Raw genomic sequence first — 25,426 nt, 5'->3', positions numbered from 1 at the left:
AAGTTTTACCATCAACCCTTATTTGTTCTGCCTAACCATGCAGCAAGGAAACCTATTATGGGCTACATTTCATAGGCCAGAAGTCTGACTACAATATGTCCAATGACTTGTCCTGAGTCCAACCGTCAAGTCAGGATTCAATGAGAGACCACCAACCCCCAAACCTACACCCCATCCTCTGCTCCATGTCTCTCAACCAGTGGACAACAAACAACCTTGACTGTTTCTGCAGTCCTTCAGAGGGCCACAGCTAGCCTCGGAGAAAGCTGGTAAGGCATACACTGTGGTACTGCCTCCGTCCTGAGTTCACCTCACAGATACATAAATGCCCCATCCGAGCCAGCTGGCTAGATAGCCAGTGCCTGGAGGGAAAAGGATGCAACTACCTAGGGAAGGAGCTATACACCCAGATGTGTAAACTCTATCAAAGACCCAGATTCAGAGTGCTCACTGGGCCTTCACACACCTTCACACTGCTGCTTGGGACTTGTCCTCTAGCTCAGGAGATCCCCTCCCACCTTGCCCAGGCATGGTAGACAGAAGTAATAGAATCACTTTGGAGTCAAACAGTTAGGATTAGAATAGGACAATCTAGCAATGAAAGTGATGCGTGCAAAATGGCTTCTAGAAGGATCTATGGAAAGGTCTCTCACAAAGGACTGTTCTGTTCTCTGGTTGGGAGTGAGGCTCTGCACAGAGCGTAATTTTTCAATTTTATTTTTATTTCATGTGCATGTGAGCTGCCAGGTAGGTGCTGGGAATTGAACCGCTGAGCCATCTCTCCACCCCCCCGCACCCCCCACAGAGTATAGCTGTTAGCTGTGGAGTTGTCGGACTTCACTCCTGGGACTCTTGGTTTGTCAGGGAAGTGGCTGTTGTGTTTGTGGAAGGGGCTGTCTTTGGGGTTTTCCTCAGGGCTTTACACTTGCTGGCTGTCCAAGGGCACACGTGTAGTCATTCTCGTCAGTGGAAATGCCCACCTGCCAGCAGAAGTTATCTGGAACCAAGCACGGACACAGCCCCTGTCTGTGGTGTCAGTCTCTCTAGTCAGTTCCCCTTTCTGCATCTGAGCTCTTCTCAGTTCGCAGCTTATTCTTGCTGTACAAGGAGTACAAGACAGCCTGGGAGACAGACAAGGCTTCTTTTTCTAGTTTTTTTTTTTTTTTTTTTTTTTTTTAAGTACATTTTTTTCTTCTACTTTTTTTTCCGAACCTTCTCCGTTTTTGTTTTTGTTTTTTTTTTTTTTCAAGTTCCTGTAGTCCTCGGGAATGCTACTGTGCTTGTGTGTGTGGTCCCTGAGAGTCGCGGTGGAGAGGCACTGGTGACATGTGCATCCTCAAGAAATGTGCAGCCCGGTGAGTATGGGAGACAGAAGCTGCACCTGGGGCAGCTGTGCAGAGGTGGGCAGTCAGCTGGAGAGGGAGCGGGTGAGAGAGGGGAGAGGGCACACGCTTACACCTTCTGCCTAGCTCATTCGAGCTTCTGCCTGTCCACATCAGATGTGGGGCATTACAGAAATGAGTCCGCTGTAAGTGAACCAAGAGACAGGACAGGCAGGGAATAGAAAGTGCCACTTACCAAGTAGTTGGTAGCTGCTCTTGATTTTTTTGGGTGCTCTATAGCAGACACTGGCACTGCCAGAGCTCCCAATGCCCGGGCAATGTGGAAGGAGGGAATTCCAACGGTTCTCTGCTATGACCTCTGGGTGCCTGTTCGGCTTTTCTTTGACAGGCCCAGAAATTGGGTTCCCTTCTAGGTTTCCCTCTAACTGCCTGATCTAATGCCACGTTACAAGCCATTAGCTCATTTGGGGGGGGGGGGGAGGCTGTTAGGTGAAAAAAGAGTCCAGGCTGCCTGCGTACGCATTTGCATTTGCAAATAGGCTCAAAATATTGCTTCCATTAATAGCAATGCAAGCTTCAGGAGAGACAGGTGAGAAACAACTTTTGGCCACGGGAACGTCCCACCCCTCAGCTTATAACAATTAAGGAATTGGCCTGTTCTCCTTAGGTCAAACTTTCAGGACTAAAATGAGCGCCTGTCTGTGCTCAGACTGGCAGTTCTGCGCCGAGTCTGCCTTTTGCGGCTGCACACACTATTGGTGAGACTCATAGGAGCTTAAGTGACATCTGTCTTGACTATCAGCTCATTTGTGCATCTAGTACATGCTTGCTGGCTTCTTACTATGTCCTAGGCACAGGGGGTATCAAAGGCATGCAAGAAAGGGACGCAGCCATTAGGTAACAAGGAAATGGTGTGACTGCGCGAACCGAAATCCTGTCTAGTGATTCTGGCTATTTTATCACCTGTGGGCAGAGAGGGGGATTTGGTTTTTATGAACTTGACGTGGATGGGGAGAGGGAAAGATAAGCTACTGAAACACACCAGATCATTCAATAGAAAACTCAGAAGTTCAGAAGTCCTGTTTCAAAATGAGGTGGAAGTGGGAGTTAGGGGAGGGATCCAGGCCCAGGGGACTGCAGCTGAAAACACTCAGAAGGACCACCATGGAGACATGTTTGACGGGGTCCAGCAGGAGAGGGGAAGCTCGTAGGAGGACTTCCAGATTTGGGGTGAGTGCTGGCCAATCACGGCCAGGCAGAGACAAGTGTTAGGGGAAGAAGGAGGAAGGACAGCAGTGCAGCCTTTTATTAGACCTCTGCCCTCCTCTCTACCCCCTGTAGAAAGTTGTTTCTGAACAGCATGTGGGGTACTCTTAGAATGAGGGTGGGAAATAGGCACCATTTTAAACATGAGTAAAGGAAAGCCAAGTGTGCTTTGGGCGCACTGTATCTCCTTGTCAAGGTTTTGAGACCTGAACCGCCATGCCAAGTGTCCCTTCCACTCCTCATCTGTCACACCAGGCCTTCCCTTCATGTCCTATTTAGATAAACTAACTTGAATGTAATTCCCGACAGCTGAAAGCAGATTCTCTCTCTCTCTCTCTCTCTCTCTCTCTCTCTCTCTCTCTCTCTCTCTCTCTCTCTCTCTCTCTCTCTCTCTCTCTCTCTCTCTCTCTCTCTCTCTCTCTCTCTCTCTCATTTCTCTTCCACATAGCCCTTGCATTTCATGGGGCTTTCAAACACAGCCTTGACCCCAAGGGATGAGTAATAGGAAATTCCAAAGCCTGGAGTACACTGAAGAATAACGCAGTGCCCATCATGGGAAGAAGGGGCTGCTGTCATGCAGACTGGGCCCTGACAACATTGTTTTTTCTATTTGACCATGGTTTTAGTTCTGAGACAAGGAGATAGGGACTCCCCTGGGTACCAGGATGGGCAGTGAGTGGCCTTTGGGTGAATCTTGCGGCTCTCCTTCCTGGCAGGTAGAGCTCGTGAGGGGCTGGGCAGAGAGCTAGAGAGGTAGCTGTAGAGTGGGTTCACTTGTGGGTACTTTTTGGTTTAAAAAAAAAAAAAGGGAAAACTGACTTCGAAAAACCACAGAGAAACCTGATTATAGATATAACTAAGGGAACCGGGCATCCGTCTTATACCCAAACTTGCTGTTAGGAGACTGAAAAGGCTAAATATGTTGCCATGCATCTTCTGGGCCAGGGAGAGGAAGTAATCTATATTTTCGTAGATTAGTTCTATCGAAGGGGAACCAAGGCATCCTCTTGCTATTTGTGAATCTGCTAATGTTCCTAATGCGTGGATGTATCCTGCTCCTGAATGAGAGCAAAAAAGAACAGCTAAAGAAAGGAAAAGAAAATCTAAGTGAGAAAAGAGGCTAAAGGGAGTTTGCTCCACAGGGGGTATGAGATGACCTGGGCAGACAGATGATGCAGTTTGAGCTAGAAGGAGACACAGCTCAGGAGGGAGCTGGGAGGAAGCAGAGCTCAGACTGAGCGACACATAGCCAGAGCCAATGGTCTCCATCTCAGGTGCCCTTAGGATACCAGGAAGCAGTCGAGCCTCAGTGAGCATCCTGTGTGCTCAGCTCCTTCCTACTCTGCTCCCCCCCCCCCCCCCGCTACTCCCCCCCCCCCCCTGCACTTCCACTGGTTTTCTTCGCTCTCCATTCAGATCCTTGAGGCTTTTAGCTGTTTGGTTGGTTGGTTTTGCTTTTTCAAGACAGGGTTTCTCTTATAGTCCTGGCTGTCCTGAACTCACTTTGTAGATCAGGCTGGCCTCGAACTCACAAGAGCCCCACCTGCCTCTGCCTCCCGAGTGAGTGCTGGGAATAATATTGGCCTCCCTAGTCACTCTGATAGCACGCTCACTCTTTTCCAGAGCCACTGATGGGTTATTTTCGTTAAGCTTTCATGCACTGGTTTTGTTGTTGCTTGTTTTTTCTTTTCAAGCCATTAATATGAAACTTCCAATTTCCTATAGAATCAGATGAGAATTAATTATCTGACTTTCCAGCCTTACTCTGCTTTCCTGCACTATTTACAGAAACTAATATCCCATTATTTGTCTACTCTCTCCTCAAGTATAATCAGTTTAAAAAACAACAAAACAACAACAAATGTTAAAAGGAATATGGTCGCTCATCCGTTTCCAAATATCCTTAGAAGTTATTCTAGGGACTGAAAGGATTCTTCAGGGGGTTCAGGGATTAAGTGCACTATCTGCTCTTCTAGGGGACCCTAGTTCCATTCCCAGGACCATCAGGGAGGCTCACAACTGCCTGAAACTTCAGTTCAGGGAATCTGATGCCCTCTTCTGGCTTTTGAGGGCACTGCTTGCATGTGTTGCACAGACAAACATGCAGGCAAAACATCCAAACACCCAAATAGAAAACAATACTTTAAAAACAAAATCTTTTAAGTGATTTTATTTGTTTGGATCTCAGACCCTTATGAAACCAATAGAGCATTAGATGTAAATATTCCCAAGACAAAGAAATGAAGATGATTTGAGGTGATGGGTACACTACTTACTCTGATCTGACCATAGTTTGTTGTATAAACATTGTAAAAGATCACATTGTTCCCTGAAAGTATGAACAACCAGTATGCGTGCACCAAGACTATAAATATGATGTTTAGCCCTGTGACATCATCAGCGTTTAAGAGTGGCTCACTGACAGCTTGACCAAGCGTCTTTGATTTACTTTAGGCAGATGTGTAGGCTGCCTAGTGTGAGGACTGTTTCATAGAATGTCTTGGAGGAAAGAGTTATTGGAAGCTTGCAGAGCCTTTTGAGGGCAAAGCGGGTGCCAACCACATCAAGTTTCTGGAAATTAACCATTGTTGGTGGGAAAGGAGGAGATCTACTCTCAGAGGGGAGCTCTTGAACAATGCAGTGGCCAGGCCTGAAGCCACCAGGAGCAGAATGGGTGCCGAGAGAGCCGACATCTGGCCACTCGTTCTGATATTTCTCACTGCTCAACATCCGTTCGGGCAGATGAAACGAGGTGGGGTTGCATTTGGCCCAACAGACATTGGCTGCTGCAGCCACTCTCGGAGACCAAGGTGCAGCCACTGTCCGGGCCCAGTTCTAACACCACCTCTCTCTCTCTCTCTCTCTCTCTCTCTCTCTCTCTCTCCTCTCTCTCTCTCTCTCTCTCTCTCTCTCTCTCTCTCTCTCTCTCTCTCTCTCTCTCTCTCTCTCTCTCTCTTCTTTTCCGGTCTTTAAGAGTGTTTGCTCTTGCCCACATCTGGAGGATCACTGGTAGCCAGCTCATGGATTCTCTCTTTAGTTAGAGGGCACCATACTGCCCACTGTGCTATGGCGGCCGGGGCGGGGTGTGGGGAATGGGATGGGGGAGGAGGTAGGGAGATGGGATGGCGGGAAGGGTCGGGGGGTGGGGAGGCATCTCGTATTTTCTTTTTTCTGGGCGTGTAATGAGATTTCAAAGTTATGGAGCTCAACTGCACAGCAGTTCAAGAATCCCCACAAAATATCTCTTCTGTATTATTAGCCTATTTTTATTTTTGTTTGAGCTGCTCTGGTGACAGGGTGCACAGACCTCAGAAGAAAGTCCAGACTTTGGTGTGACTTGTTAAAAGTTCTTCACCACCTGGGGAGGAAACCTGTCTCCCGGTGGCTTCTAGCTCCGGGCACTGCTTGCCCTTACAGGGCAGCACACCTTCCTTCCCACTGGAGGCCCTTTGCCATTTGCCCTCGGCCATCAAAACGCTGCAGCCTTCTCTTCTTCTGGTTCCTTAATCCGGGTCTTTTTCATTGTTCCTCATTTGGCATCGTTTCAATATCCCCCGGTGAATCCTGCTGCCCTTTCACTTGGTATACTCTACTTCTGTCAGTGTCGCTCAAGTGTGACCCTGACCTCGATGCACAAGATACCACAGTGATGTGGTCCAATTCTCACAGATGGCAGTGGGCGGACAGAATTAATTTGGCGTGGGGTGTGGCTCAGAGGTGGGGCACTCGACTAACATGCCTTGGGCCCTGGGCGCTGTTTCCACCATCCCTTACCTCCAATGGAAGGGACCGAATTTATGTTGATTTATTATGTCACACTGTTATCATATAGCTCGTTGCACACAGGTATTTCTCTAGTGCTTGCCATTGTATTTACACCCAAGTTTAGCTCTTTGTGCTGAACCTTACAGGTTATGCTGGCTAGTTTTTTGTCAACTTGACACAAACTAGGTCATCTGGGAAGAGAGTCTCTCAATTGAGAAAAATGAGTCCATCAAATTGGCCTGTAGGCAAGACTTATGTGGGGGGGGGCACTTGGTAGACTAATGGTTGGTGTGGGAGCATGCAACCAACTGTGGGAGATGATGCTAGGGAGTGAGAAAAGCAAGCCTGAAGAGCAAGCCAGGAAGTAGCATCCTCCCAGGCCCTCTACCTCAGACTTTGCTCTGGGTTCCTGTTTCTACCCTTACTTCCCTCATGACTGGCCATGATTGGGGCATGTAAACCAAACAGACGCTCTTCTCCCCAAGCTGCCTGTGCCTTCGTTCTTACCACAGCAATAAAAAGCAGACTAAGCCACTGAGAGATATGGCGCTCATAGAGAATGATTCAGCGAATGAACGAATGAATGAATGAACGGATCCTTTTTCATCACTTTAATCCATCAGCATATCCTCTTGATTGTAGTCCTATTTCTTGATCAACCCACTTCTTCCTGCTTTTTTTTTTTAAACTATCCCTGACCAAATAGTCATCATGTTTACTCCAACAATTGTAGTGAAGTAGGCTTCTTGTGCCCTTTTTTTTTTTCAGTGTAACATTTTTTTAACTATTCTTTTTTTTTTTTTTTTTTTAATTTTTTTGAAACAGGGTCTCTCTGTGTTGCCTTGGCTGTCCTGGACTCGCTTTGTAGACCAGGCTGGCTTTGAACTCACAGTGATCCGCCTGCCTCTGCCTCCCGAGTGCTGGGATTAAAGGTGTGCACCACCACGCCTGGCCAGTGTAACATTTTTATTATGTCACTCTGCGATCATTTCTTTAGGGATAGACCTTTGTGTCATGATACAGGACAAAATCTTATCTAAGCCATAAGGCAATGTGTTCTGGCTCGTGCTGAACTCTCGGCCTAGTCTCCCGCCTGCCTACACTTCAACCACAGACAGTCCCTAATCTTTTCTCAAGGGCCCTGCTGCCTCAGTGCCTTCCCTTGTGATGTTACTTTTACTCAGAATCCTTCCTAGCTTACCATACCCCTCCCAACCTTTCACCTAGTTGGTACCTAGTTGCTTTCTTTATGTGTACATTACAAACTTTCCCCAGAGGTACAGCAGGACTAGTTCACTCATACAGTTATATGGGTCAAGAATTAGGCCTGGGGGGGGGGGGCGGAACTCTCCCATCCTCCATGGTATCAGTGGATGGTGTTTTATTCAGTTATCTGGTAGCTTAGCAGATGTGGCTGGATTGAGCCAGAATTTTTGGCCCAAACTTAGACATGTGCTCTCTGCCACTGTGGTGTGAGGGGAGTGGAAGACTTTACACACGGTGGACTCAATCCTGAGGAGATACACTCTGAAAAGGATATGGAACAGCTACAAGGCTTTTTCTGATCTAGTTTCAGAAACTCCAGAGCATTTTTTAAAATACTGCATTCTAATAATCGAACAAGTCAAATATGGGGCTACCCTTGGAGTCAGAAGTGATTAGACTGGGCTAGCCTTGGAATGAGAAGAAGTGACTGGAGGATATCAGAGAACATGTCACCGTGCCAGAGCTTTGTTATGGGTCAAAGGCACAGGAATCTCATTTTTTATATTCAGACACTTTGTATCAAAGGAAATAACTCCACCCTATTTGTCCCAGAGCCTCAAAGATAATGCTAGCTGCTGTAAGCATGTGGCTTTTGGGACGCTGTGAGTTACTTCAGCACAGTATGTCACATTAGAGGCAAACAGAGGCTCCAGCAATGGGTGTCCTCAGGATTTGTGTCCCTCAGGCAGCAGATGGACCCACCCAACAGTTGGTCTGTGCATTCATCAGCGTACACAGACATAGAGCAGTGGCCAGGCCTCAGCGCACTTGAGCTATCAGACCCGGTCCTGCCTCAGTGGGTGTGGCATCTGCTGTTTTGCTTGTAGCAAGAACTCTGCACTCTGGGAGAAGCTAAATGCTACCACTCTCTGCAGTGTATTTTGGTCTGACTCACTCGTGGATACTCTGCCTTTCTTTTTTAATGCTCTATGAGGGGCCCAGGCATACACATCTTTACATCTCCCCAAGCCTTTGGAAGGACTTTAAGGCTGAAGATAGGCGGTGATTATTTTGTCTTTAAGCTTTGCGAAGACAATATCCCATTTAGTAGCATTTCTCTAGCCCCGTTACCACTACATTTAAGACAAAGTATTTTCCCAGGTCTCCCACCTCCACTGTCAGAAGAGTGTAGCCCCATCTTCCCTTTTCTGTATACACTCCTCCAGACCTCAGAAAATCCCGCCCCCCTTTTTTGATTCCCTCCCTTTTCTTCCCCACTCTTCCTTTTTGGGGAACCCCTGCAGGTGTGCCTTGCTACAGCCTGTGAGGGGCGGAGCAGAGCAGCCTAGCACATAGTAGGTGAACAAGCAGCATCTGTGGAACGATTCGCCTACTAGGGCAAAGCCTCCCACGATGCAAGTGGATGCTTTGACTCCATCCTACCCCACCCCAGGCTCTCCCCAAGGCTCCTGTAGTGATTTCAGGATCTGTCCTGGGAACATGCTGCCTGCTCTTACCCCAGTGGGCAGGCTCAGAATCTTTATTACTTACTGTGCTGCCCATGCACTGCTGAATCTGTGGCCCCTTTAAAGGAACCACGCTGTCTTAAAGTAAAGCTGGATCTATTTGCATCTCAATTCTGCTGTCCAATCTTGGGGTCTGGCCTCACCTCGAACATAGCTTCACCCCTATGAAACTGGTTCTTTCTCTCTCTCATGGAGATGAACAATCTCATCTCACCAAGAAAAACAACAGGGCAATCGGCCATTCACCCACTACTCTTATTTGTATTTTGTGAGGGGCCTGGTACATAAGGTCAGTGAAAATGGGACTTGCAGACATACTGGTCTCTAGAACGTAACTCTTCTTGCGTGAACACTATTCCTTCTTAGGTGTCTCACTAACTCACCCACCTTCCGGAGCTCATTCTGATTCCTGTCACAGAAATCTGTCAGAGAGCTGCCCGCCCCACCCCCCTGCCGCCCCCATAAACTCTTAGGTTCTTTCCTCTCCCACCACCTTTGCTCACTGCTCCCTCTGATAGCAAAGGTTTCCATTTCATGGGCCACCTGGTAAAAGTCTTGCCTGGGTTTGAGGGAGGGCGGGGTTCATTCCTGGGGAAGGGACATCTTTGTTCTTCTGAGCCAACAAGAGGGAGGAACTGGCTTCCTCACACGCACAAGCACGGGCGCGCGCACGCGCACGCACACGCGCACACACACACACACACACACACACACACACACACACACACACATACACTAAAGGAGGGCTGTGTCACTGTTGTAGGAATGGACACTGCAGATGTCTGTGGTGTCTGCCGGGCTGCTGTGCAGTCTCCACATGAGCACTAGTTCTGCCCTGGAGAACCAAGCCTGACTGGTGAGGCAAGTGCATGAGGAAGAAGAAGACTGTTGTCCTCAAGCCCCTAAAGGGCCTTTGATGACCTACGGTAGGCTTGTTGTAGGTAGCTTCAGAGGATAAAACAGTGCTAAGCTGGGTGTGCTTGTGCGACTTGGGAGGCTGAGGCAGGGGGATCATGAGTTTGAGGCAAACAGGAGCTATAGAGCAAGGACCCCGCCCCCTTATCAAATCCTAATCCTGCAAAAAAGCAAAAAGAAAGCAAAACACCTCACAAAACTGGTTATCAGTCAATGCAAGGAAGTGAAGGAGGTTACTTCTTTCTGCTCAGGGAAAGGCAAGTTTCCAAACGGAGAAGTTTGCAACAGCATGGACTTCCTGGGCAGGGCCAGAGCTTCGCCCACCCGATGAGTTACAGGAACTATTTGTTCAAACTTTCCAAAGGCCATTATACAGTGGTTCTCAGCCTTCCTAATGCTGTGACCCTTTAAAACAGTCCCTCAAGTTACAGTGACCCCCCCATCTGTAAAATTATTTTTGCTGCTACTTCATAACTGTAATTTTGCTACTGTTAGGAATTGGACTGTAAATATCTGATATTTCCCGTGGTCTTAGGCTATCCCTGTGAAAGAGTTGTTTGACTCCCAAAGGGGTCACGACCCACAGATCGAGAACCTCTGATAGTTTCATGTGCTTATTTGAGTTAAGCTAATCTATTAAATGTATAGCATCATTTGATTTTGTGTCCCTGTCTGTGTGACATGTCAGGCAGGGAGAAGTTCTTCCGTTAGGTTCGATGTGTTGATTTTTCGGGTCTTTTTTGTTTGGTTGTTTTTTTTGTTTGTTTGTTTGTTTGTTTGTTTTTTGGTTTTTTTTTTCTTGTTTGTTTGTTTGTTTTTACATTACCGAACCATCCATGCTAATATCCTTTATTTTGAATTCTTCAAGGGAGAACGTAGAACTCATAGACTATGCAACATTATCTGTTATGGAGACATTTTAAAGTACTTTATAAAAAGCAATGAGTATATTTTCTAAAAAGTTAGCCCATGTGAATTATGGAAAGTTACAATTCTGTTTTTTAGGGCAGTTTCCCGCTGCACAGCATTTTCTCTGTGCACTACACACACTCGCTTGACTCATCCTCAGAGGGGAGTGGGATTTTCCAGGTCTTATACAGACTCTTATATTTATGTTGGAATTCAGACATGAAGAGGCCCCAGCCTTCAGATCCATGAGAAGTAGAGCACTCTGAGTGACTCAGGTTGAGGAGATGGGTTCCCAGGCTCTGCCCTCATGCCACGTCGGCTCCCACTCAACAGATAATGCTAAACTCTAAAGTCCATGACAGTTACTGTGAGAAAGGGGAAAAAAGCTACTGGGAACCAGACATTCAATTCATACATTGAACATCTTAAGTTTTAGCAACTGAACTTACTCCTAACATTATCACAAATGTTTATATTCTTGATGGGGAAATGTTCCTACAGCTTAACAAGAAAACGCCAGACTCAAAAATGGGGAAAAATAAATGTGTGATGAGTACATAGGATAAAGATATGAACGTCTTAATTGTTTGGCAGGATACTCCAATTCATAAGAGAAAAAAAATTTTTTTTGAAATGAGAGTGGAAACCACCTCACAGACTGGCTTAGACTTTGAAAAATAAATCAGAAAAGTGTTGGCTTTGGAGTATGGAGAAGTCAGTTATTGGGTGCCTCTGCTGGGAGTGTGGAGTCCTGCTGTTGTACAGTGGTTCCTCAGAGAGTTTTAAATAGAATTTCCATATGACCTACTCTTCCACTTCTCGGTTTGTACCTAAAAGAAGTGAAAGCAGAAAACTGGGGAGAAATGTGTACGCTCGTGTTCACAGCAGCATTCTTCACGGTCCTCAGAAGGCGTGCGTGACTCAAGCAGCCAGCCGTCTGCGGCAGAGCGCATAAACTAAACACAGCGTGAGAGTTTTCAGAGGCGTGGAAATGCTGGCAGGTGCCGCAACATGAATAGGCCCCCACGGACGCGGGGCCTTACGGCACTGTGCTAAGTGAAGCCAAGCCACGGTAGAAAGCTAAGCATTGTAATATCCCGCGCACGTAGAAAGACGTCAGATCCATGGAGACGGAGGGTGGTTTTTGAGAGGGACAGAAGAGAAAAGGAGGGAGGGTTACTGTTTCCTGAGTCCAGGGTTTCTGTCAGGAGAGATGGTGGTGTTGACAGTTGTGCAGTGTGAATGTTTTACAAACGCCGCTGCACATTTGAAAATGAGCAGTCTAGTCAACTTTGTATGTATGTTACCACAAATAAACTTTTAAAAAACTAAACTTTAAAAAAAAAAAATATGAAGAGAGGGCTCGAGGACTCAGTGGAGCACTTGCCTGGTACACACAAAGCCCTGGGTTCAATCCCAAGCACTTCCAGAAACTTAAAATAAAGTGCCATCCATATTCACCTTTAAATGGTAAGATATAACTGAGGGGATAACAATCGGGGTGCAATGTGAATAAGTTACAATTTAAAAAAGGAAAAAAATGGTACAGATCAAAAATTAGAAAACATACAAAAAGTATGTGAAAAATAAGCAGTCTCCTGTTGATGGAAGTTTTAACATATTACAGGGAAGGATAATCTCTCTGTATCTGTGAAAACTAAAAGCACATTACCCTTTAGGCTTTGGCCATGCTTCTAGGAAACAGCCAGCTCCTGCAGGTGTGAGATAGAGTATAAGTTGGGTTTTTCTTTACCAGAGATTAAGAGCAACTTATCTGGCTATTTGCATCAAGTACTCTACAGTAGAATAGTATGCAATTGTTAGTATGAGAGTGATAATTAATGCCAGTATAAATAATCCCCATGCAGGTAGTACATGTGCAAAACTAAGTACTGAATACTTAGTGCTTTAAAATAAAATAAGAGTAGCATGTGGATCTATGTTATTATTTTGTTTTGTCTAAAATAACTCTAAGTGAAGGCAAGAAACTGGGACAGGTAGCTGGTCATTCCAGGCCCGCCTTTGGAAGAAAGCTAGAAGGCCGGGGTCCAGAGTTCTTGGAGAGAGATTTCCTTTCTACTGTTTATCACTGTGGTAGATAATAGCAGCTGCCAGCTTGAAGCACCAATCTAGACTCACCGAGGTGACGCCTCTGGGATGCCTGTGAGTGAGCCTCTAGGCTGGGTGAATTAAAGCAAGGCAGCCTATCTTAAATATAGGTTGCCCCATTCCATGGGCTGGGGTCTCACACTGAATGAAAAGGAAAAGGCAGCGTGGGTACAATGTGGCCGGGTGCCTCAAGCTTGCGTCCCATGACCTCCTTGCTGGGTGGACTGTACCCCAAAACTGAGACAAAATAAGCCCTCTCTTCTTTCCTGAAGCGCCTTTTATCAGATATTTTATTGCAACAACAAGACAATTAACTAATACATCACCTTTACTTTGTTTTCTGTTTGTTTGTCTTTAAACAAGGCCTCACTATGTACTCTTGTTAGTCTAAAACTCCCTGGATAGGCCAGCCTGGCTTAGGACTCACTCACTAAAGAGAGACAGACATCTACCTCTGCCTCCCGAGTGCTGGGAGTAAACTGCATAGGCTACCACATCCAAGAATCACCTTTACTTTAAAACGTTTGTCCTACGTACAGATATAGCCTCTAAAATTTCTTAATGAAACAATGCTGTCTCAAAGCATAAAAAGAAAACAACACAACACACATGAGGCCATTGCCCTGCGCCAAGCGCTTATACGAGCAGAAGAAAGGGTAGATATACAAGTTGAAAGGCAGAAGATGGCGCAGACTCTCCAGCCTCCAAGGAAGACGTTTCTGCAGCTCGGTGAATAATAGCTGTGTGTTCATCCCAAAGCTCTCGTCTCCTTTTATGTACCAAGCTGGGTAGTAATCCACCTGCTAGGCTTCTTCTTTCGTAGGAGTCATTAAAAAGCTACAAGCCAATTGAGTGCCTCCCAATGCAGGGTGGCATAGTCTATGGTAAGCATTTAGCAATGGCCTTGTCTTGGGATCCGCTCCAAACTCTGCTGTACTTGGTTTGTCCCCCACCACCACCACTCCCCCCCCCCCCCCCCCCCTGCCCCGGTTTCTAACATTCGTCCTTACCCTGTGTTTCCCGTGAGCCCTACAGTCATTTTGGCCAATGGTGAGTGAAGAGCAGAGAAGTGGAGAGAGGAGAGGAAGGGAGGTGTGACGTTATAAAGGCCTGTGTGACGCTTTTGTATTGCAGATAAAGTGAGCACGTCAGGCAGTTCTTCTCAAAGTATAGCCCTGGGAATTGCTACACATACATACTTCATCTCAACTTGTTGTCAAATGCTCTGTGCACGAGGCTCAGGAAAGCATCTCACATGCTCTCCTGGTGACTTTTATGCACACTGAAGTTTGGAAACCACAGGAAAGTCAAAGGAAGTTTGATTTCCCTCAAGTGTCTCTCTGTGTTTCCGCATATTCCCTACATTGTTCGAGAAAAGGCTATGCTCTACAGCAGAATGACCCACAGCCTCATGGGACATTCTAATATCAAGTATATATCTTGCTAGTGTCACAGTCCCCATCGGTTGTGGGGAGGGGGTGGAGGGGTGGGGAGCAGTGCTTTCTAGTACTTCATTCTGGGAAACAGCTTTCTGCCTTTGTGAGCTCTAGCCATCTTATTGGCCCTTGGATTTTTCTTGGGATTCCCTGAGTCTAGAAAGAAAAAGAAGAGAGAGGAGGGAACGGGAAGGAGGGAGGAGGGGAAGGGATGAGGGAGGAGGAAAGGGAGGAAGCCTCTGGCATCATGTTTGAATGTAGCAGCCATCTTATCTGCTCAAAGTTCATTGGTCAGAAACCAGGAGCACGGTCTACCTCACTGCAAAGAAGGCCGGGAAACATGCCCTGTGCGTGTGAAACTGAGAGGGGAAAAATGACTTCAGGGAATGTGTGAACCCACATGAATTTCAAATACTATTCCTAGGTCATGTTTCAGTGAACAAGTGTTTACAGTCTCGCGTTCTAACTTAGTTTTTTCGTGTCTTTTTAAACTCTAGCATCATGGAATTGGGATTCCTTCTCTTGGTGACAGCCTTCGTGCTCTCAGGTAAGAATCCCTTCTGTGTCCAGTCTGCATCCCTCTGCTGTCTTCCTGTGCGTGTGTCGGAGCACCACAAGCCCAGGTCTCGGTTGGTGGGGTTTGCTCATGTTTGACCAGAGTTGCCAAGACTCCATGACAAATAACTTTCCTAGAGTCTAAAGAAGGACGAGGATGGTGCCCAGGTGTCTCCAGTCTGAGCATACCCTTCCTCTGCAAACAAACCACCAGGGTCCAGACACACAGCACAAGGTGGAGTGTACCATCCAGGGCTCCTAGAGGGCTACGGAAGGCCACTGCAGTAACGCCTCTTGCTTGACCCCACACATACACACTCTGGCCTTTCCTGTCCCTAGTTCCAGTCTTCTGGAGCCCTTAGGAAACAGCTGCGGGGCTTTCGAAGGTTTCTTTGAGCTGCACCAGTTCCCCACCACTCACACTCTTCTTCCTTAGCCTGCGCCCTAGTTTATACCAGTCACGTTTTGCGACTCTGGACCTCCAGTTAATCACCACAACCAATTTACCCTAAAGCCAAGGACACTAATGCTTCATGAGTTTCCTGTAGATAAGAAAACCCCAATTAGGTAAGATTAAAATTACATTTCCCCCTACAAATGATGCCTCCCCCCAACCCCCCTAACCCCTATAACCCCCCAACCTCAATCCCCCATCCCCCACCCCCTCCCTCCATCACAGTCTTCTCCTGCTGGGTGACATTTTGCATTTGAATTGTGTGATCTTTTTTTTCTTAATAGCTCCCTAAAGTTTAGAAGTGTGAGGTCTCCTTGAACTCAGCCCTCCCTGGCTCACTGCCCTCCTCTAGGATGCGCTTACAAGCAGCTGGCAGGAGCCCCCAAGATGCATCCTGCAACTCAAAGCCCTCTGTTTCTGCGGGGCGCACCCTTTCCTGTACTCATTTTCTCCACCTCAGTGTTGACAGGAAAGCCACCTCAGCCTTGGTGACAGGCAGACAGGGCAGCTAAGCTTGTGGTATGCCTGCAGCAGCTGCAGGCCACCCCTGACCACCTGGCTGCTGACTAACCAGCTAGTCTACAAAACCACCTCCTGCATAACTGGCACCCAACAGGCCCTGGGTCACTGTCCCCAGCCCTGTCAGGGTGAGGAGGCTTTGAGCATTGTGAACAGATAGATAGTCCCTCAGATCTCAGCAGGTAGAGACAGGCCTTATTTGTCTTTTCTGCTTGCTCCTGAGGCTTGCTGAGGCCACCAGTGTGAAGTCTACAGAGATGCTCACCTATCCAGCTGGTGAGAGGAGAAACTTCCACCTGCCAGGGCCAATGGCCTGGAGCCTCAGCTCCTGGGGAGGCAGAAAGGGAAATTGCGCACACACAAATATCAGGAGTGGGGGAGAGAAAGATAGGTTTTACTTTACGTGGGTATGCATGTGTGTGCACATGTGTGCGTGTGTGCTCATGTCTGTGTGTGTCTGTGTGTCTGTGTATCTGTATGTGTCTCTATGTGTGTGCACGCATGTATGTCTGTGTGTGCCTGTGTCTACAACTCTGTGTGTGTGGTGTTTGTATATGTGTGTGCATGCACGTTTGCCTGCATCTGCGTGTGCGTGTGCGTGTGTGTGTGTGTGTGTGTGTGTGTGTGTGTTTGTGTGTGTGTTAAATAGCTGTGGTGGATGATATAGCTTCAGCTTGGTCCTTCCTTGTGGACAATTTGCCCCCTTCACATCCTTCTATGTCCAGCCACACCTCTGCTGTCCTTACATCTAAGGCCTTGACCATCAGAGTGGCAAGCCTGGCTTTCATGACCAGGGAGAGAACTGCCCTGGAAACAAATATTCAGTAGCAGTTTAACTGAGACAGCTTCCTTGTCCCCAACTTCCTGGCTCTGCCCTTTGAAAGTGAGTAAGTAAAACTGAGAGACCCATCAAAAGCAAGGACAGGTGTCACTTCACTTTTGACCTGCTCTGAAACCATGTGGAAACTCCTAGCTCCTGAAAGGGGTGGGGGGAGGGGGACGATAAAAGTGAAACCATGAGAAAAAAAAAAAAACCTTGAATGACAACTGAGGCTTCATTGTAGCGAGGGGATTTGTGTGGAGAGGATATATGTTGGGGAAGAACAGACTCAAAGACGGTAGGCAAACAGCAACAACCACTAGGAAGTGAACTTGCGGCTCCTTCACTCACCGATAAACATAATGATAAAAACAGTTGCCATCCATTTTTCAACCTTTCATTCTTTTTACTATCTTAAGCATGTATAACCACTTATAAGTATACTTCTTTAGTTTATTTCTTAATTCCAAACATGCATACAACGTATCTTAGTCATATCCACCCCACTCCTCTCCAAGCCCTTGGTCCCCCCAAAATACCACCCATCCATCGTCCCTCAACTCTGAATATGCATATATGAAACACCCCTGCCCACAAGCCTAATCCCAGAGGCTCCATGAACATTACTGTAGAGAGGATGGGTGTAAGATCCGGAGGATGGGCGGGAGTTCTGTGACCACTGGCCTCAGGACATGACATGGCTGTTACACATGTGATTTCACAGAGGTTGTGGTTATCTGCACAGGACAGCCATAAGATCAAGAGTGTTAAACGTTCCAGCAAGAAGTGGCAAGGGGCTGCTCCCCATCTCTAGATGAAATGCTAATGGCAAGTGATTGCTACGGAGGGAGAAAGCCCCACTTTTCTTGGGGTGGGGACATTGGTATCTCTGCCCCCAGTGGATAGCCCACATACACGTGCTTATGAGCAGCATTAAATGGACTTAGAGTGTCTTATTAAAACCCACCCTTTTTTAAGCATACAAAAAGTCGATTTGAAGTTAATGTGTCTCTCCTCTCAAGACACCCCTGCTTCCTGACTAGGGAGTAAAGATCTAGAGAGAGGAGGTGTAGTAATTGGCACAGAAAAAAAAATTGCAAGGCTGGGTGATTTATGATGGCATATAAGACATAAAGAAGAACAGTTCTGTCCTGCTGCCTGCACCTTTCACATCTTCTCTTTGCCTGGAAATTAGACACCTCATTTGCTGCCCCAGACTAGCTGGCGTGACCGTGTCCGACAAAGGACAACCTTGCAGAGTCGGTTCTCTTCTTCCACCTTTATGTAGGTTCTGAGGGTCGAACTCAAGTCACCAGGCTTGTACAGCAACCTTGTGAGACATCTCATTGGCCTCTCATTCTAGGGAACCTCCAGCCTGGCCATCGAGTAGCTATGGCAATAGGTGCATACATCATGCCTGGTCCGGTTGGACATTGGCAGTTGATCTCTTTTTGTCTGAGGCGTCTCCAGGTTCGAGCATTCTCATTCCACCTGACCAACACTGGTCAACAGTAGACCTGGAGTGGAAGAGTCCTTCTTCGCTTAAGTATGTACATAAATAGCCTCAGACTCGTTCCACATTCTGTGGAAAGGCCTTCTGTCTTCCCCTAAGTTTTTGTAGGTTCTAGCTTGGATGTCAGATGAAAGTAGCATTTATGTGTTTACTCTTGGCGTCTAGTTTTTGTGCTTTTGTTTTTGTTTTTGTTTTTTGGTCAATGTTTACTGTCACCAAATCAAGTACCTGGGGTACAGTTCAAACCTATTGTGCCCATAGAGTCACTTAGTTTAGCCACTGTCTTGGGGCCTTTTCAGATTTAAGAGGAAAAAGAATGTATCCCTTGCTGTATAAGTGAAAATATCCACCAGGCCATTGGATATGGTGTCTGAGATGCCAATGAAGGAGTCCAGACACCATAATAAATAAACATCTTTTAGCTTATTCTCGGCAGTTGAGTTAATGGCCATACTGGGAGAACAGACACATGAGCCAGGACGTCAGACTGAGGAAGTTCATTCCAAGCAGGCTGCATGACAAAGCTGTGCTACTTTGGATGGAATGGTCAGGTGGGGGCTGTACTGGTGGAAGATGCTAGCATCTTTTGTCAGGAAAGCTCCACAGGAGATGGGGGTAAGCAATGAGGAGGAGAGGAAGCTGTTTCTGTTCACTCCTCCGGGGATTCAACCAACATGAAAAGCAAGAGCAGAAGGGGCCTGTTTGAGACAGGGTGATGAGACATGTTCAGACAAGTAGAGCATCGCAGATCGCAAATGTCACCTGTCTGTTCAAAAATCATTTCCTCTCAGGGTGGTCATCCACCCAGCTATAAGATCAAATCTGTAGACTCAAAGTAGACTCCTCAGCATGGCTTTTACTAAGGCAAACAAGCACTTTGCTGGCTTTTTACTGCTGAGAAATGGTTAAAAGGCTGTGTTATTTTTATGCTGTCTACACTATCCATATGTGATTCATTAAGCCTTTTTAAATTATTTAATTAATTTATTCAGATTATAGCTCAATTGTTATCCAATCGTTTGTATCCTCCCATTCCTCCCTCCCTCCCTCCCGCTTTCGCCCTATTCCTCTCCCTTAGGTCTAAGACTGAGGGGACCTCCTCCCCAACTATACGGTCATAGGCTATCAAGTCTCATCTTGGTAGCCTGCTTATTCTTTCTTTGAGTGCCATCAGACCTCCCCACCAAGGGGATGTGGTCAAATATGGGGCACCAGAGTTCATGTCAGAGTCAGTGCCCACTCTCCACATAACTGTGTTCTGTCCATTGGGTAGGTCAGAGTAGGGGTTCAATGCTTACTATTGTATTGTCCTTGGTTGGTGCAGTAGTTTGGGCAGATGCCCTTGGGCCCCAATCCACCCATCACAGTGTTCTTTTTGTAGGTTTCTAGGACCCTCTGGGTCCTTCTATTTCCCCATCTCCTATATTTTTCTTACCTAGAGTCCCAGTAGGATGTCCTCACATCTATCCCAATCTCCTGGTAAGTGAAGACTTTCATGGGACATGCCTCTTGGGTTAGTGCCCAATTATAAGTGAGTGTATATCATGTGAGTCTTTCTGCTTCTGGGTTAACTCACTCATTATCATCATTTCTAGCTCCATCCATTTATCCACAAATTTCAGGTTTTCCTTGCTTTTAATAGCTGAGTAGTATTCTATAGTGTAAATGTACCACAGTTTCTTTATCTATTCAACTGAGGGACATTTAGGCTGTTTCCAGGTTCTGGCTATTATGAATAAGGTTGCTATGAACATGGTTGAGCACATGTCCTTGTTGTGTGGTGGAGCATTTTCTGGGTATATTCCAAGGAGTGGAATAGCTGGGTCTTGAGGAAGCCCTATTCCCAGTTTTCTGAGAAAGCACCAGACAGATTTCCAAAGTGGTTGTACAAGTTTGCATTCTCACCAGCAATGAAGGAATGTTCCTCTTTCTCCATGCCCTTGCCAGCATGTGCTGTCACTTGAATTTTTGATCTTAGCCATTCTGATGGGTGTAAGATGGAATCTCAGAGTTATTTTGATTTGCATTTCTCTGATGACTAAAGACGTTGAGCATTTCTTTAAGTGTTTCTCAGCCATTTAATATGATTCATTAAGCTTTAATTAATTAAAGTTAAACGAGATGAAAAATTTTAATTTCTGTCTCCATCACTGTAAAAATACCCCAGTTTTAGCCAGGCATGGTGGTGCACACCTTTAACCCCAGTACTCTGGGAGGCAGGGACAGGTGGATCTCTGTGAGTTCAAGGCCAGCCTGGTCTACAAAGTGAATTCAGGACAGGCATGGCTACACAGTGAAACCCTGTCTAGAAAAAAAACCCAAAAAACAAAAATCCAGTTTCTTGGTCACATTTACTATTTATAAAGGATTTGAGAGCTGTTAGTTACCATGTTGCTCAAAACCAGATAAGAATCCTCTCCTCTCAAAAGAATTGTCTCGGGGAAACAACAAATGCACTGTGAGATCACGGCTGAGGTCTAAGCAAGCTAAAGTCTCAATGAAGCTGAAGAGTAGATTTAGAAAGTGAGAGTGAACACTGGAGGAACCACAGCTTATGGCCGACACCTGAGGTATTAAGCCTCCTGGTACATTGTTCCGGACTGTGTCATGGGAAAAAGAAGGCTGCTGGACCAGTCTTTGGGTCCTTGAAGGTCTCTGTGGTTGCTGAAGTCAAGCAACTTTGATATAAGACTGTTGGTGGATGAACTGTTAGATGATCTTGGCAGTTATATTGAAAATTAGTTAGAAAGAACAGCCCTGAATATAATACCAAAATCCTCCTTGAATGAAGAGGTAGTGACCAATACTTAGTGGTTCACAACCATAAAATAGGACACCTCCATGTGGAAAGGAGCTTCTCAAGTCCTTGGTGATGAAGCTAGCAGTGCCTGTGGGCCACACAGGGTCCTTGAGGTGGATCCAGATTTCATGGAAAGCACATTGAAGGGGGCATATTTATGGAAAAGGTCCAGCTATAGCAGGGTCTAGTACAGTGGAGTAATGGGCCTTTCAGCAGGCCTAGGAAGGCTTTGGAGGGAGTTCACAAAAAGAAGAAAGAGCTTCGAGTGTAATGAGTATAGCAAATGAGGAAGAGATGATTAAAACATGACCCAATTGTGTGTGGTAGTGACCAGGAAAGAATGACGTGGTGGAGTCAGAGACTCACATGGTTCTCAACCTATGGGCTCCGTGTGACACTCTGACTGTTCCTTTAGTATTCTTGATGACTATTTCCTGGGTGGGGAGAGACTTGGCTGAATTCCCGTGTGCCTAGCTCCTGGCATCAACACAGCAGGCAGTCACAAGTAAATCTAAAGCACTTCTCTTACCCAAGTGTTAGAGGAGGGAGGGATTCTCAGTGCTTTCCACCAATGGACTCCTAGGGAGTTCACTTGCTTAGAGGCCCCACATTCTGGGGACCATAACTGCGAAGGCCTAAAGCCACTGGGGAAAAAACAGACCTTGGGTCAAATCTTCCCCATATGGTCAAAGTTAAGAAGATGTGGTTGCCTGGTTCAGAGTAACATCAAGAAAACCAGGGTCTGGTGATGAGCTAAAGTGTCTAGACTGCGAAACACGTTCAGTCCCACTCAGAATGGCTATGCAGTGGTTTGCATCCCATGGGGAGAGGGAGGGCCTTGGAGGGGGTAGAAATGAATGTGTCCCATCATCCGCTCTGATCCCCTCAGCTTCCTATATATGAGTTTCTCGGTGAAACGCAGATTCTGATTCAGAGTCCTGGGTGGAACCAGAGAGTCTAGGTTTCTGACCAGCTCCCAGAGGGAGCTGAGAGGATGGTGAAGTCTGTGTTCTCTTCAGGAGACAGAGCCTGGGATGGTGACGTTGTATTTGTCCGTTAGTAGAGAGAGTGAATAGGAAGGAAAGTAGGTACTGTGTGTCTCCACATAGGGAGAAAAAAAAATGTGTGTCAAGAGGATGTAAGAAACTCAGGGCGAATTCACCTCCACACCCAGAAAAACGCGGCGGATAGCAATAACGTCGTCACACCAACCAACAGCTGGCCAGCACTTGAGCTGCCTGCTTGCTTTCCCTATTAGATCATCTGCTCAGAGTCACGCAAAATATTAGACCCAAGCCAGAATGTGTCCTGCTCTTTCCCAGCGCCCAACCCTCTCAGCGCTGTGAACATTTACAGTAGGTGGCACTCTTGCCTCTCACTTAGCAAAGGTGCGGCAGAAGGCCAAGTGCGTTTTCCTTAGGTCCCATTTTCATTAATGTGGGAGCCCAGTCATTTCCCTCTTCCCTCCAACCCAGACATGCGCGCTGCACTTCATTGATGACTGGGGTGTCGCAGGCAACTTCGTGGTCATAGGTTCTCATGGGGTGGTCTGCAGGCAGTTCAGCTTTGCCAAGTGCGCGCCATTGTACCTGTCTACTTCTCACTGAAAAGGAAGCCATATGGTCAGCCAATTTAACTTCTCCTGACCCACCAACACTTGGTGATTCCTTTCCTCTCCCTCACCACTGACCCCTCCCTTTCCTCCCTTCCTGAGTCCTGAAGGACAAACGTCTCTTTACAAAGAACCAACTTTAAACTTCTCCCTGTGGCAGCATCCAACTTCATGTGAACCAACAGCAGCCACCAAAAGTCCTTCAAGTTGCCTTATGCCAGCATGTTCTTCCTCTGAACTTTTCCAGCACGTTCCTTTCAATGTTATAAAATATCTCAGGGCAACGTGGCCTGGGGGGTTTCTCTGGGATTTCTCCAATAAGACAAGGCACTTCGTCACCTTTCCACCTGTAATTCACTCCCAGCAGTTGACTCATGTCCCTTACATATCCTGACCACCACAATCTCCCAAGAGCATCTACGTTTGCTCAGTTTCCTTTCTGGTCCCTGAAGGAGCCTAGAGAGGTCACTGAGAATAGAGACATCGCTTGACGACTTGAGTCATTTTGAAACCCTATTTCTGGCCCTGAGAACAGCAGCCATGGGAGCAGGAAGCAGCTGAAGTTCAAAGAGGCTGCTTGATGGAGCTTCCAACTAATGAAGAATAATAGAAGGATGGTAGCAAATGTGTTACCATTGTCGGCCATCTTTTTTTTTTTTTTTTTTTTTAACCATAGCCGACCAAAGGATAAAAAGATAACACGGGGCAGGAAGGGTTTAGGAGGATGACACAGCAATTATGGAGGCCTGTGACCAACCACGGTGAAGATGGTCATTATTCCACTCTAGAAAATGCCAGAACCCCATAGCCCATTTCTTCAGATCACCTCCTTAATCGAGCAAGAAAACTGAGACTCACAAAGGTTGCACCTTGCACAAGTGGACCATGGAGCAAGAACAGAGGTTGAAGCGCCAGACGTCCAGCACGCGTGACTGCTTCCAGACCCTAGCGTCCAACTCTATAGGCTCATCACTCACCGATGAGCTGCAGGCTGGGTGCTGTGCTAGAGGATTGCAGCTTCTTCCTTCTCGCTTCCTCTTCCCTAATTCTCAATTGTCCTATTTCAGATGCCGTTTCCATGAAGAGCCAAGCATATTTCAATAGGACTGCATCCCTGCCCTGCTTGTCTTCAAAGGCTCAAAACCTAAGCCTGAGTGAGCTGATAGTATTTTGGCAGGACCAGAAAAATTTGGTTCTGTACGAGCACTTTTTGGGCAAAGAGAAGTTTAAGAGCGTGAATGCTGAGTACCTGGGCCGTACAAGCTTTGATGAGGGTGACTGGGTTCTACGACTTCACAATGCGCAGATCAAAGACATGGGCGTGTACACTTGTTATGTACAAAAGAAAAGGCATGGAGAAACTTCTATAATCCACCGAACAGACACGAGGCTAACAGTGGTTGGTATGTGGTCAATGTTGTGTATAGATTGTTGGCTGGCTTGGGGAAGACCATAAATGAGCAAAGAAACATGGAGGGGGTGGGGATTTAAAGAGACTGGAAAAGAAGGCTGAAGAGAGCCTCTTCTAGGAAATCCATTTGATGGGAATGTGGGATCTGAGAGCGGAGAGCTGAAGGCCCTTTCTACTTGCTTGAGGATCAGTGAGAATTTTCTTTAGAGATAAACTAGAGCTGACTGAACAAAAGTAATGTCAGATTAAAGCGATGGGCAAAGTGGCATTGAACCCTTTTAGTCTTAGGTCTTTTCACCCACAGTAGGCCAGGGGCTGAGAAGACGGCTCGGTGAATAAAACACCTTCAGCACAAGCATCAAGACCTGAATTGGGATTCCCAGAGCCCACATAAAAAGCCAAGCGCAGTGCATGTGCCCCTAACCTCAGAACTTGGAGGTAGGGAGTCGGGTGCAGAAACAAGGGGATCCCTGAAGCTCACAGCCAGTTACCTAATAGGTACAACGAGCTTCGGATCCAATGAAAAGGCTGATGAAAAATAAGAAAGGTGAAGACTTATTGAGGCAAGACATCTGACATTCACCTCCACATGTGTAAAAACCACACACACATGCTCACATGCAGGCATGAACATGTCAGCACACACAGAGAATCAAACAAACACACATGGATGCACACGCAGCACGTACACACGCACATACATGCATATACACATACACACACAAGCACACATGTGAGTACACACCCAGAGACAAACACACACATGTGAGCATGCACACAGACACACACACAGACACACACACACATACACACACACACACACACACACATACACACACACACACACAGTGGTCCTACCAGTGGTGATAGCTAACTGAGATGGGCTTTCCCTTCAACTTTCCATAGATTGTTTATGAGTTTTTGCTACCCCAACCATGAGCTCAGGAAACAGAAGGGAAACAACCCACTGAACAAACCAAAAAAACCCATCCTCTCAGTTTCACCAGGCTTTGAGAAGCCTGCACGTCACTACAGACCTTTGTAACTAGCACACAGTAAAATGAATCTATCATGTGAGTCCGTATTTACTAATTTGATAGATACTGTATAGATCTTTGGAACACCATGGTAGGGAAGATTCAGGACACTTCCATCACACTGGAACAATCTCCTCCGGGATAGTTCCTTTACGGAATCATTCTCTGTTTACACATAGCTCTTACTTTGGGTCCTAGAGTTCTGTCATTTCAAGAATAGCATACAATGG

At 46.6% G+C, this 25,426-nt stretch overlaps 1 protein-coding gene across 1 annotated transcript in view; it reads left to right on the top strand.

Annotated features, from left to right (window-relative positions):
• The first annotated feature begins 1,234 nt into the window (after positions 1–1,234).
• Positions 1,235–25,426, top strand: part of Cd86 (CD86 molecule) — a 39,715-nt gene continuing 15,523 nt past the window's right edge. Inside the window, exons 1-3 of the mRNA XM_051150546.1 lie at positions 1,235–1,355; positions 14,973–15,022; positions 23,816–24,151. Of these exons, the coding sequence (XP_051006503.1) occupies positions 1,327–1,355; positions 14,973–15,022; positions 23,816–24,151 (415 nt within the window). The 5' untranslated portion in view covers positions 1,235–1,326. The remainder of the gene's footprint in view (positions 1,356–14,972; positions 15,023–23,815; positions 24,152–25,426) is intronic.

This window comes from Acomys russatus, chromosome 8 (assembly GCF_903995435.1).
Source record: "Acomys russatus chromosome 8, mAcoRus1.1, whole genome shotgun sequence".
In the NCBI taxonomy this organism is placed as follows: Eukaryota; Metazoa; Chordata; class Mammalia; order Rodentia; family Muridae; genus Acomys; species Acomys russatus.
The sequence above is the reverse complement of the archived record's forward strand: the minus strand, read 5'-3'. Positions and strand labels throughout refer to the sequence as shown.